The sequence below is a fragment of the Festucalex cinctus genome, chromosome 15 (assembly GCF_051991245.1).
Source record: "Festucalex cinctus isolate MCC-2025b chromosome 15, RoL_Fcin_1.0, whole genome shotgun sequence".
In the NCBI taxonomy this organism is placed as follows: domain Eukaryota; kingdom Metazoa; phylum Chordata; class Actinopteri; order Syngnathiformes; family Syngnathidae; genus Festucalex; species Festucalex cinctus.
This window is the reverse complement of record NC_135425.1, coordinates 13,771,844-13,785,874: the sequence shown is the minus strand read 5'-3', so window position 1 is coordinate 13,785,874 and position 14,031 is coordinate 13,771,844. Positions and strand designations below refer to the sequence as shown.

Below are 14,031 nucleotides of genomic sequence, written 5' to 3'. Positions count from 1 at the left end.
ATTTTTAATAAAGTTGTTAAAATAGGTTAGGAAAAAAGAATTTACTTCCTAAGAATGCAAGGAATGCACTTTTGAGGACTTTTTTTTTTTTTAACTAAAGTAGCCAATCTGTACTTCTATTTAAGTACAGACCACTTCTGGTGGAAAACACGCTTGTAACAAAAACAAATCACAGCGTCAGAGGCGAGGATGCGTGCGCCTACGTGGCACACGACGGTCGGTTGCAGAAGTGCGACGAAGGCTCAGTGAGTGAGGAGGAGGACCAGACCGCTCGCTCCAGTCTCGTCAAATCGCGGTGCATTGTGGGGCGGCGGCGGCCTTTCCTTTACAGTCTACACACTGCAAAGAGCAGTAGTCGGCTGCAGGCGTATCTTTTTCAGTAAATAACGTCAACGCGGAGTAGAGTCTCGAGCGACAATAGAAAGAGCCTCTGAAGTGTGTCGCAAAAAGGGATTTATAATTGGTACTAACCACCAGTTTGGTCGACAAACATGGGGCAAGAGGATCTCATGAGCACGGCCGAAGACGTGGCAGACCAGGCAAGTTGAATATTAGCACACGCCAGCTAGCTACTGCTGCACGCTACTTTCTTCTTTAAATTCGGGGAGGGAAGAGAGAACAAATGACGCCCTGTTGCTTAAATACTTCCCGACTCGCTGTCTTGTCGAGTTAATTAGTATGACAAACCAGTTATGTGACAATCCTCCCGTCGTGTCGCCTCTTCTTCAAATCGCACTTCACTTCATTCGAGTGAGAAGTTGTCGTTTGTCATACAGCCAGGATGCAGACGCTGTCGTCAGGCGGTCAGCCAGGTAATAGCCGGTATCAAGAGGTACGAATCCTAGCTCTTTATATGTGTATAACAATAATACCGCTGGACGCGATTAGGAAATCGCCCAATTTATTTGAGAAGTTTGCAGCGTAGCACACTTTCTTGACTATTGACTTATTTAGCGCCTCTTACCGATCTACTTTTTATGCGATAAAACTACTCTCAAGTTGGGATCATTGTGTGTTTATGAGGTGTCATTACCATACTTCTTGTCTTGAGATCAGGGCTGAAGTCAAAGTTGCAGTAGTGTTGACTAAACTTTGCTTATACTTCACTATTTTGTTAATTTTACATTGTCCAATATGTTAAGTTACACACTAAATGGAATTTAAAGAAGTGACTACCTAACAGGGACTATTTGGTGGAAACATATTTGGATTGGCTCCCATTTTGTCCATTCATACCTCACGCTGCAGAGATGGAGGGACTTGTTGCAATCTGATTGGCCGGCCGGCTCTGGTTGTGTTGACGTGGATGCCGGAGTGGGCGGGGCTACGTGCGTACGTCAGTGTACCAAAGTAGTGCGTAATGCTGCTTCTGAGTGAAATGCAAATAACTTTTTTTGCGAATTGAGTAAAATTAGTAGTTTTCTATTTCTGGTTCCAGGTTAAAGTTACCAGTTTGTAATTGGGGTTCTGGAGTCATATGTATTAAGTAATGAAGAGATTAATTTGGATAAAATGAGAACGGTGTTACTGAGAACGAAGGTCTTTCAAAGTGCTCGTCTTAATTTTATTGTAAAGGCAGAAAGCTCTTGACATCACTACACTGAAACGATTAATTTCATGACATCATCTCTCTTGGATTGTTTCTAGGGTTTTGATAATATATTTCTTCCCCTCAATATTGCTATTGTGATTTAATGAGCAATTCTTTTTTTAAGTCCTTCTTCCCACATATGTTATAATTTTGACTTTTTTTCTTTTAAGTGTGCTCTGCAACAACTACACAAATCCATACCAAAAATTGTGGTGTTTGTCAACAAATGACGGTGACGATGATGGTTGTTTCTGCAAGTGAACCTTTATTTTCAGTGAATTTTACATTATGTAGCAGTTGTTTGGTTTTGCAGGGTTTGAAAACGCACAGTCGAACGACACTGTGTATTTTTGTTTAAATGGCGCTTGTTTGCTATAATTGCATACGATTGAATACTGTATTAGGAAAATTCACTGTAATCTCTCCAATAAAGACATCACAAGGCAAAAAAAAGTTAAGGTAACGAGTGGCTACATTTTTTTTAATTTTTTTTTTACTCAACTACGTACAATGAAACATATTTTCCTCCTATGACTTGCATTGTGCTTGTATTGAGCAGAAAAATTGATTGTGAGCTTGTTTGGTTTAAAACAGTTATTTCATTGTATTTTTATGTAACAATAATAGTCCAATATTGATGGTATTATCAGACCAGGTCTTTCCAGATGAATAATATTTTTGCAGTCTTATAAGCAAATATGTAAAATAAGATTGCTTGTTCTATAACTTCTACTGATATAATTTTAACTCGTGAAATTCATCAGTTAAAATGGTATGATGCATTAAAAATAATCCAATTTAAAGAAAAACATCTATTAAGCATCTATTTTTTTTAAGTCCTCCAACCTCTTTCAAATGCTCTATGCAGGGTCCCCACCCCTGTAAGAGATTTGTTTTTTGAAGAACGTTTTTTGTCACTGTGCAATTTGTCTGCTTTTGATTGGCTGAAAGCAGGAACAACTTGTTGTGCTAAATGCGGCGTAATAACTGTCGCTGACAAGCAGTCTCCTGTGCGTGTTTTACAAATTTCAGCTGTGTAATTAGGCAGTGGAGAATTCTTTTAGCCCAACCCAAAGCAGCAATTGATTTTAGGATTCTTTGTAAGCTCGCGTTAGTATAACTTGCTCATCCTATCTTGTCCTTCCTGTTTCTCCTAGTTCCTGCGTGTGACGAAACAGTACCTGCCTCACCTGGCACGCCTGTGTCTCATTAGCACCTTCCTGGAGGATGGCATCCGCATGTGGTTCCAGTGGCACGACCAGCGGGACTACATCGAGGCCACGTGGAACTGCGGCTACATCCTGGCCACATGCTTTGTGCTCATTAATCTATTAGGCCAGCTTGGTCAGTTTATTCGTTTGTTACGTGTTTCACAAATTGATAATTGACCGTAATTTCTGAAATGTGAGTGGAGTCTGTCACCACTGAGAAATTTATTTTCTTACTGTTCGTTCAGTACTGTGAGTTTTGAGTTACAAGTATGGTCATGAAGCAAATTAAATATGTATATCAAATAACCAGTCTTTTGAAACACCTGTGCCTTGCTGTGTGTCCTAACAGTCGGCTGTATCCTCATCCTCAGTAGAAATTTTGTACAGCATGCCTGCTTTGGATTATTTGGCATCATAGCGCTACAGGTGAAAAAATGCAACAGTAACTGTTCATATTGTGAATTTTGAACAAAGTGTCTAATCTAAAGTGTCTTTTTCTATTTCCTACCAGACTATTGCCTATAGCATTTTATGGGATGTTAAATTTTTGATGAGGTAAGCAGTAGCACAACATTATCTGTTCATGTGGATATTGTGGGGATTTTTTTTGGGGTATAATTTTGAGAGGTGTTCTCTTCCTTTTGAAGGAATCTGGCCTTGGGTGGTGGTCTCCTGTTGCTGCTGGCCGAGTCTCGTTCAGAAGGGAAGAGCATGTTTGCCGGCGTGCCGTCCATGGGCGAGAGTTCGCCCAAACAGTACATGCAGCTGGGGGGCCGCATACTGCTGGTTCTCATGTTCATGTCTCTGGTCCATTTTGACACCAGCTTCTTCTCGGTGAGTTATCGCACAGTTAATTTCCATTAGAAATCTCTAAGCATCATCATCACACTTATTGAGCTTATACAGAGAGTGTATCACTTTAGGTGTAATTCAGGCTGTTGCTACTCTTCTGTTAGCTCACCACCTAGTGGGTGAATGGGAGATGTTATTTGTCTGCTTAACTGACTTTGTATTTAGTGGGTTTTTATGCAAGACAACACAGCACATTGAGCTTCCACAAAATAGAGAAACATCCTAAAAAGCACTTGCGCTGTAATTCCAAAATATAACCTGCCACTCTGTTTTAGGTGTTCATCACTTAACCACTAGAGGGCAGTCATGCGCTAAATGTGCCCAGAAGAAGACAGGAACGGGAAGTTATTGAGCTCATGTAGCTAACAGTTAGCTCTACCCTTGTAGGTAACAGCTAGCTCTACCCTTGTCAACTCATGGAATAATGTTGAAGAATTGTAAATGACTTGTAATATACTATTACATGTATAGTGTAAATATAATGATGTTGTGATGATGTACGCGGTGGTAGTCAGTGTATGTTTACTTTAAGTGGTAATTGTTAGCGCGCTAATGCGATTGCTAACAGTTTAGCATAGGCTAATAATGCACAAGTATAAAAGATAATGGATATTAATCTGTCATAGTAAGCTCCAGTTAATGTTTTAAGTAACGTTTTGCTTGCCTTAAGTAAGGCAATAGCTGAGGGTGAGCTGCACAGAAATATATTTGAAGTAAAATTCATGAATGGTGAATAGGGCTGCACGATATTGGAAAAACGTGATATGGTTGCTGAATATAACGATGGTCAATATTGCGATATTTAACATGTACCTAAAGAAATGGCATTTTTATTATCAAAAGAATTACATTTTTTTTCATGTGGCAAAATAATCAAACTCAATGTATTCTTAATTAATTGTAGTACTATTGGATGGCAGTTCACATTTTCATTAAGTACACTGTGTTCCAGCTGTTTTGCATTTGCATTATTAGGTTTGGAACACCCATGTAACTAGGGGCGTGGAAGCCAAATAAAAGGAGACGGTGAGGAGGGGATTGTAGTGCAGTAGTGAATTGTATCAGTCAGTTCCTCTCCTCTCTTCTCACGAGCTTTGAACTGTTTTCTCTCCTTTTTTGTCATGTTTAGCAAATGTCAAATAGGTAAACCTGACAGTCGGCCTGGTCAAATTCAGATAAAAGTATAAAATTCTATATGAAATTTATTGCATGTCTTTGCGATATGCGTATTGCGTAGGTCAATATCGCGATATTGATATTTTTTTATATATATATTGTGCAGCCATACTGGTGAGTCTCAGATATGAGTGGGATTAACGTATTTGTTAGTCCTCCTAATGGATTGATTCTCTTGGTTAATTGTCAACCACCCCTCGGACCTTTGCTCTGATCTGCAGATCCTGCAAAACCTGGTGGGCACCGCCCTCATCATCCTGGTGGCCATCGGCTTCAAGACCAAGCTGGCGGCGCTGACGCTCGTCTTGTGGCTGCTAGCAATGAACGTCTACTTCAACGCCTTCTGGACCATCCCCGCCTACAAGCCCATGCACGACTTCCTCAAGTATGACTTCTTCCAGACCACCTCTGTCATCGGGGGCCTGCTGCTGGTGGTGGCCCTTGGGCCCGGCGGCGTGTCCATGGACGAGAAAAAGAAAGAGTGGTAGGGAGAGGGGGTACAAACAAAACAAAAATAAGTGAATACATACACAGCACCACCTACCAGGACTCGGACACCCCACTTATCCCTCTTCCTCTGTTGGTTTACCTGGATACACAGGGTTTACTTTTTTTTTTTTTTTTTTTTTTTTTTTTAATATGTTTGTCATGGTTCTCCTTGGAACTCTTTCAAAACTAGTATGCGTTTCCCAACAATAGAATGATGAAATAGGCCCGTATATTTCAATTTAAAATTCTTCTTTGTTTTGTGAACGGGTGAACACAAACCTGTTTTGTTGGTCTTACCTCAGAGCGGAATTTCCCAAACTCATTGTTGAACCGAGAATTGAAATATGTTTCCTTTCGGAATTCCAAATGTATCAAAATGTTGTTCATGAGTTAATGGAAAAACAACACACACACACGAATCAAAACATCCTTTTGCCAAGAAATAGTGTGCCTGCTTGATGATCCATGAATTTAATTATACTCTTGACAATCGGGTCCCATTAAAAATTAAAGTTTGGAAACCCCTGTTGCATGATGGACCTTCATAGTTGGCAAAGGGGAGAAAAGTGCAGTATTTAGAGTTATCCATGGCGAGAATTGTCAGGGTACTTACCGGTAATTGAAAGTTAACTTTGGACTCTCCAGGTGTCACGTCCTGCCTTCCGTTCAGCTGTGTATCCACAAGCCAAACAACCGTCAGACAAGCCATGTTCATCAACTGTTGGCTGGGGTGTGGGGAGAGTGTACATGATGCACAAAATGGTGGATCGCCATGCTCCATTTGAAAATCACGTCATGGTTGTTCGAGCCAGGGCATCGTCATTTGGGCGCCTTGCTTCTCTGTACGTCTAGTGAACTGTGTATGATGTTGGGATGGGTGGGTGAGGATTTACAGGTGCGATGCTATTCATGTGTCGTCAAATGCCGTATTCTGAGATCAAGAAACGCAAAGAAGACTAAGCAGACCCCCCCCAATCTGCTTAGTGTTTTTTGCCTCAGTTCCACGAAAATAAAATATTCTGTGTTTTGATTTTCTGAAGTTTATATTGTATTTTTTATTTTGTTTCTTTTCAAATTTGGCGGTTCATGGCAAAAAAATAAAAAATAATAAAATACTGCGTGACTGTACTTTAAAACAAGCTCTTCAAATGTTTTAGAAAGAATTGCAAATGTATTATTGTGAAAGGAATGTAATGAAAATAAAATGAACCCCAAAACAAGCAAGTACTTCCACTACAATTACATATAAATATACAGTATACCACCCAAAAAAAAAAATTGTGGATGAAGTACACTCCAGGCTTTAGAGTTAAACTAAACATTTTGTTGCACAGGGTCAATTATGCAGTGTTTCAGAACTTTATGCACAACTATTGTTCCCTATCAAGGAGCTAAATGTAAAATTAATAGCTGGTTGATTAATGAATCATGGATTTATTTTTAAATGTAGAGAGTAGAAGTGCAACAATTGGCAGAAAGTGTGTACAGGCACCTGAAAAATCTACATTTGTAAAGCAACAATATATTTGTACATACTTGCCACTATTAAGCCGAATCAAAAGAGAGTCACTGAACTGGCCCTTTAAAAGTGAGTGGAGCGGTAGGAACCAAATATGGCGACCCTTTAACGAACGTCATTTTTTTTTTTAACGAGTTCACGTCCAATGTAACGTGACGTCACCATGGGCGGACCAATAAGAGATTAGTGATTGGAGCCAGCATGCGACTACTGTTACTTCAGCAACTCCCCAGTGACAGGCTGACATTACAAGCTAGTCTGAGAGCAGCATCTTTTTTTGGTGAGTTTAACCCGTCTTTTTCCTCGTAAGTATGGGCACATTTCTAGAAATTGCACTTAACTTCAGTTGGCGTTCTTTCGCCGACAAGAGCGGCTGCTTTAAATCCGACCATAGTGCATTTCGTGGAAAGCGACGTCATTACAAATCTTTTTTTTTTTTAGAAATTGCAGATTTGGGGTTGCTTTTTTATGTTTTTGTTGGTGGGGTTTCCTCACGTGCTACTAATGTAATACCATGACATGTGTTACTTGTTGTAATATTCGACATATGACAGCCTGAAAAGGCTCGATTTTCGAAAGAGGCATTTGCAGCTTCAGTAAAGTGTGGGACCAGCGGTACCAGCGGTAAGGGATGCCGTCAAGCTGAAGAAGGAGTCCTATCGGGCCTTTTTGGCCTGTCGGACTCCGGAGGCAGCTGACAGGTACCGGATGGCCAAGCGGAACGCGGCTTCGGCGGTTGCTGAGGCAAAAACTCGGGCATGGGAGGAATTCGGTGAGGCCATGGAAAACGACTTCCGGACGGCTTCGAGGAAATTCTGGTCCACCATCCGGCGTCTCAGGAGAGGAAAGCAGTGCACCATTAACACTGTGTATAGTGGCGATGGGGTGCTGCTGACCTCGACTCGGGACGTCGTGAAGCGGTGGGGGGAATACTTCGAAGACCTCCTCAATTCCACCAACACGTCTTCCTTTGAGGAAGCAGAGTCTGGGGACTCTGGGGTGGGCTCTCCTATCTCTGGGGTCGAAGTCACTGAGGTGGTTGGAAAGCTCCTCGGTGGCAGGGCCCCGGGGGTGGATGAGATCCGCCCGGAGTTCCTAAAGACTCTGGATGTTGTGGGGCTGTCGTGGTTGACACGCCTCTGCAACATCGCGTGGACATCGGGGACAGTGCCTCTGGATTGGCAGACCGGGGTGGTGGTCCCCCTTTTTAAGAAGGGGGACCGGAGGGTGTGTTCCAACTACAGAGGGATCACACTCCTCAGCCTCCCTGGTAAGGTCTATTCAGGGGTGCTGGAGAGGAGGATCCGTCGGGAGGTCGAATCTCGGATTCAGGAGGAGCAGTGTGGTTTTCGTCCTGGCCGTGGAACAGTGGACCAGCTCTACACCCTCCGCAGGATCCTCGAGGGTGCGTGGGAGTTCGCTCAACCAGTCCACATGTGTTTTGTGGATTTGGAGAAGGCGTTCGACCGTGTCCCTCGGGGAGTTCTGTTGGGGGTGCTTCGGGTGTACGGGGTGCCGGGCCCCTTGAACGGGCTGTTCGGTCCCTGTACGACCGTTGCCAGAGTTTGGTCCGCATTGCCGGCAGTAAGTCGGATTTGTTTCCTGTGAGGGTTGGACTCCGCCAAGGTTGCCCTTTGTCACCGATTCTGTTCATAACTTTTATGGACAGAATTTCTAGGCGCAGCCGAGGCGTGGAGGGGTTCCGGTTTGGTGGCCTCAGCATTGCATCTCTGCTCTTTGCAGATGATGTGGTACTGTTGGCTTCATCAGGCCGGGGCCTTCAGCTCTCACTGGAGCGGTTCGCAGCCGAGTGTGAAGCGGCTGGGATGAGGATCAGCACCTCCAAATCCGAGACCATGGTCCTCAGTCGGAAAAGGGTGGAGTGTCGTCTTCAGGTCGGGGACGAGATCCTGCCCCAAGTGGAGGAGTTCAAGTATCTTGGGGTCTTGTTCACGAGTGAGAGTAGGATGGAGCGGGAGATCGACAGGCGGATCGGTGCAGCGTCTGCAGTGATGCGGACGCTGTATCGGTCCGTCGTGGTGAAGAAAGAGCTGAGCCAAAAGGCAAAGCTCTCGATTTACCGGTCGATCTACGTTCCAACCCTCACCTATGGTCACGAGCTGTGGGTCGTGACCGAAAGAACGAGATCCCGGATACAAGCGGCCGAAATGAGTTTCCTCCGCAGGGTGTCCGGGCTCTCCCTTAGAGATAGGGTGAGAAGCTCGGTCATCCGGGAGGGACTCGGAGTCGAGCCGCTGCGAGAGGAGCCAGCTGAGGTGGCTCGGGCATCTGGTTCGGATGCCTCCTGGACGCCTCCCTGGGGAGGTGTTCCGGGCATGTCCCACTGGCGGGAGGCCGCGGGGACGACCCAGGACACGCTGGAGAGACTATGTCTCTCGGTTGGCCTGGGAACGCCTTGGGATCCCGCCGGAGGAGCTGGTTGAAGTGGCTGGGGAGAGGGAAGTCTGGGTTTCCCTCCTGAAGCTGCTGCCCCCGCGACCCGACCCCGGATAAGCGGAAGAAGATGGATGGATGGATGGATGAGTAAAGTGTGGGAAATTTTGTGTGTGTAATCCCATATTTCACAACTCGCATTTATCAATGAATAGGTAGGTACCTTTTCCAGTGGATTAACTGAACAGATAAACGAAGCAGTCAAACCTGTTGATATCTTTAGCGACACACAACAATTTTGTGTGTTTACATCGTTCATGTGGAACCTTAAACTTTGCATAGTATAGGTCACTTAAGTTTTAGTTTTTGTATTCATGTGAGGGCCATGTTAAGTTTTAGTTTGTTTTGTATTCATGTGAGGGCCATGTTAAATTCATTAAAAATGAGGATGCAATGATCTAAAAATATTTATTATTTTGATTATTTATGGGATAAATGCTATGTGCCTTTTGTAAGGCCAAAATATTGCCCATATTCCACACCCCTGGTAATCAGTATTTTTTCCATCTATTTATTTATTTTTATGCTAAAGTAAACGTCATTCATTGCTAGATGGTATCCTCTATTACAGTTAAATGTAGCTCATGTCCAGCTGATTCATGTAAAATCAGCCAAGAATTTCCCCTTTCATTTCTCAGATTTTCTCCCTACCTGAAGGTATCTTCAATTTGTCGAAATGTTGTTCTCTCTGATTATGAGGTTTAGAATATAGAAAATATTTTGTGTCAATGTTACATTTTTTTCTTATGAGGGGCGAAAGGAAACTTCCTGGATGATGATGACATTTCATTTTAAAGAGGTTCTTATGACTCCCCAGTGCATTCAAGTTACATATTGACACTGTTCACTAACTAATCTCTTTTCTCAGCTTGCGGTAGCAACAAGTCGCCATCATGTCTCAAGGTATAGTGGTTCTGGCCTACAGCGGCGGACTGGACACGTCCTGTATTCTGGTGTGGCTCAAGGAGCAAGGTTATGACATCATTGCTTATATGGTAAGATTTGAAGGAAGGTTTTCTTTGTGTACTATTCAACCAGTTGATGCGGATTTGCTCGAGATGCACAAACGGGGCTTAGGTGGCATTTACTGCTCATCTGTTTGCCCTACAACAGAATAAATAATGACACTGCATCATAAGCAGAGTTTTCTATGTGGAGGTCTTGCGTAATCAGCACATTTCTCTGCCGTTCCTTTTGTTGTTCCATTTGTCCATCTACAATCGAGCCGAACAGTTGTTCCTATAGGAAATGTGGCACAATACTTAGTTCGCTGGATTATGCTGATCAGCCAGCAAAAGTGTAATCATTTTCCGCTGCAGATGAAACTCAATTAAATCAAAAGCATTTGAATTACTGTGGCATGTAATTGCATTTTCTTTCCTGTGTAGGCCAATATTGGGCAAGATGAGGACTTTGAGGCTGCTCGCAAAAAGGCAGAAAACCTTGGTGCCAAAAAGGTATGTTAGACAATTATTAAAATACATGCTGCATATAAGAAATAAGACAGTATTTCCTTCCACGTGGGATATATAAGCATTTTTTTTTTTATCTATAGTTTTACACTCCCATTTATTGGTCAATTTTTAATTTGTTCCCTGCATTGATTTTTGCTTAGTGTTGAACAAAAAACTGAGTGCGCTTCAGGTATTCCTTTTTTTCTTTTTTCCTTTTATTATTTTTTTGAACATATAAACAGATGAACAGCAGAGATAAAACAACAATCAAAAGAGAAGAAAATCCCAATAACATAATCATTCAATTAATCATAACTTACATGTTCAAAAGGGAGTAGGAAGAAGTTAAAAACTTATCTAGTCCTACCCCTTTTACTAAATATATTTAAACTTATTTCATTATTAATACAATTTTAATTTACTAATTATTAAAAAATAATAATAAAATAATAAATGATATATATAACCCAAGTTATATATATATATACACAAGTGCACTTAACATATTCACATTTACCAAAAACATATATACATAAATTTACTAAACATATACCATAATACCTATCTAGATCATTTACACATACTCACATGTACATTTTTCATATACTGGTCTGACATAGATAATTTTTTTGAACTTTACTTTTAAACATTTTTTTAAACTCCAGCATTGAATCACAATTTTTCAGAGCAATTTCCAAATGATTCCACAGATCAACACCTTTTACAGATACACACCTTTGCTTAATATTTGTTCTTGTTTTGGGTTTTTTGTACACCCTTGTACCCCTTATATCATAAGGACTGTGTCTAATTTCAAATAACTTCTGAGTACTGTGGCAGAGTAAATTGTTATAAACTTTATACATTATTTGTGCTATTTTAAAATCCACCAAGTCATAAAATTTCATTGCATTTAATTTAATAAATAGTGGATGTGTTGGCTCTGTATACTTTGATCCATTAATAATTCTTATAGCTTTCTTTTGCAATTTGAAAACGGTGTTAGTATTTTTTTTATATGCCATTCCCCATAATTCCACACAATAGGTCAAATATGGTAATAATAATGAACTATATAATATATATAATGATTTCATGTTTAAAACATCCTTACTTTTATAGAGTATCCCTATGATTTTTGACATTTTCCTTTTAACAGTTCCTATGTGTGGCTTCCAACATAATTTATCATCGATAATAATTCCAAGGAATTTATTTTCATTCACCCTTTCTATTTCAATTGAATTCACCATAATTTTGACTTGATGAGTGATTTGTCTCGTGCCAAAAACTATGAACTTGGTTTTATTTAAATTCAATGATAATTTATTTACATCAAACCATTTTTTTAATATATTCATTTCATACGCCACTAGATGGCAGCTTCTCAACCTTCTGCCACCGTCAATTCATATTTGTTCCCTAACAACAATGAAAGTATGTGTTGCGTTATGTGCTTTCATTTCCCGTTTTTTTTTGTACAGGATTGTTTTTTCTCTGTCCCCCCCCCCCCCCCCCCCCAACGCAAACAATAAAGTAAGTGCCGAGAAGAACAAGTGAATGTGCGTGTAGTAGGGGTTGAACAACTTCAGATTTTTTTATGTTGACGCAGAGGTGGCGATACCTGTTTGATGTTGACTAATCTATGACATCATTGATATTTTTCGCAATCGGTTGTGCAAGCTAGTGTAAAAAAAATAAATAAAAAATCACTGTGCAAATTCCAAACAGCCTCGCTCACTCCTTTACTCTCTTAGCTGCTGAACTGAATGTACACACAGCAACCCCCTTCTCAATTATTATTGTTGTGTTTTTGTTTTTTTGTTTTTTTTAACAAATCTTCAGATTTGTATAATGGTGAGTTTTTTTTAAATCATTATTGTAGATAAGACACATCTTTGTCTTTAAATTATATTAAATAAAAGTTGAGGAAGCTGCCAGGGTCATCAGCATGTCTTCAATATGTAGTTAAATGACAACTTAAAACATGTAAATGGTACCTCCTTGTTTTCTACAAATAAAGTTTTGCAAAATTTCAAAATATCTTATGTTAAATTTTCAATTGTCTTGTGTTTAATTCACTTCATTTAATACAAATAAAAACAGAAGTTGCAGAGAGTTCCACTGAGGATTGAAATAAATAGTTCCCTGAAGTTAACACAGTTTTAAATTGATCTTTCATCGACTATCAGATTCAAAAAAAGAAAAAAGTGCTAGCCTGAAGGTAGACAGTCTAAAGTATCTGTGAATCACAAGGGCCAAGTAGAAGAAATGCTGCTTAGACGCTCTTTCATACATTAACCGTTAATTTTTTACAGTAGCTGTTATTTATCAACCTGTTTCCATGTGTAAGAAGCTACACTATGTTGTCTGTGTTTTTACTGTTGGAGGGTGTTTGGTGGTAGGATTTATGGCTACAAGTGTTAGCTTTTTCAGACGGGCGTGCATAGATAGCACTTGATCTTGTATTTCAGGATAAATATGCATATTTTTAGCAAGTGACCCTGCTAATCGTCTCATTTTTAGTTAAACAAAAGGCGCAGTTTGCTACGTGAATGGGTTTTATTATTTTATAATGACAGATGCTTTTATTTTTGGTTGTCTTTCTTTTTTGACTTGATTTCTTTCTTTTTTTTTCTTTTCTGGTTGTTGAGGATGTCATTAGATATACTAGGTTCTTAGATACAGGATTTTATTTTTTTTTAAAGAAGGCGGGGTTAATATTCAGAGGGGAAAAAAACGTGCAAATTTGCCACTTTATAAAGTCTCAAATTTGTGAGAAAAAAAAAAGTGTAAATTTGCGAGTTCAGAAAGTGGCAAGTATGCCGTTTTTTTATTTTTTTTGTTTTGTTTTGTTTTTTGGCTGAAAAGGTTTAAAGGAAAACGTTTAAAAAAAAAAAATTTAAACATGTATTTGTGTATCTGTTTGTTGATATTTTGTTCACTGTTTATTTGTTCGTTTGTATTTGTGGCGATCATGGCGCTGTGTGAATAAATTCAAATTCAAAACCCCACACCTGTTGATTTCCAAAACACCTGAGTAGCAATTAGTCGACCACAAGCAAACCTCATCGTGCAGTGGCAAAGTCAACACTTTGATGAGTCAACTAATTGGTTTGACCGCTAGCATGTAGTTGACTTGGTGAGGTTGTACAAACAAAAGTAATTCGATGACAGGCTATAACACCAGCCAAGGCCAGTAAAATATTTTCTAAATTGTGGACCTGATGAAGAAGCTGCTGAAAGTCTGACGAAAAAGACAACACAGAATTATTGCGTAAACAC

At 40.4% G+C, this 14,031-nt stretch overlaps 2 protein-coding genes across 8 annotated transcripts in view; both read left to right on the top strand.

The window, feature by feature from the left end:
* The first annotated feature begins 201 nt into the window (after positions 1-201).
* Positions 202-6,358, top strand: surf4 (surfeit 4). 2 transcript variants are annotated; one of them, XM_077498382.1, is made up of 6 exons: positions 202-539; positions 2,749-2,935; positions 3,152-3,228; positions 3,314-3,357; positions 3,450-3,636; positions 5,052-6,358. In XM_077498382.1, exons 1-6 carry the CDS (start codon positions 492-494, stop codon positions 5,316-5,318), a joined length of 810 nt encoding a protein of 269 aa, XP_077354508.1. In that variant the 5' UTR covers positions 202-491; the 3' UTR covers positions 5,319-6,358. The 2 variants fall into 2 exon arrangements, with proteins under 2 accessions (XP_077354508.1, XP_077354507.1); XM_077498381.1 differs by lacking the exon at positions 202-539 and adding an exon at positions 600-832.
* Positions 6,359-6,963: 605 nt separating this feature from the next.
* The window catches only part of ass1 (argininosuccinate synthase 1), a 36,156-nt gene continuing 29,088 nt past the window's right edge, over positions 6,964-14,031 (top strand). For 3 of the 6 annotated variants that reach the window (XM_077498378.1, XM_077498379.1, XM_077498375.1), the window contains exons 1-3: positions 6,964-7,118; positions 10,161-10,287; positions 10,681-10,749. In XM_077498378.1, the coding sequence (XP_077354504.1) occupies positions 10,186-10,287; positions 10,681-10,749 (171 nt within the window). In that variant the 5' untranslated portion in view covers positions 6,964-7,118; positions 10,161-10,185. Of the gene's footprint in view, positions 7,119-9,301; positions 10,092-10,160; positions 10,288-10,680; positions 10,750-13,805; positions 13,992-14,031 lie in introns of those variants that run through there. The other 3 variants (XM_077498376.1, XM_077498377.1, XM_077498380.1) reach the window with 3 other exon arrangements.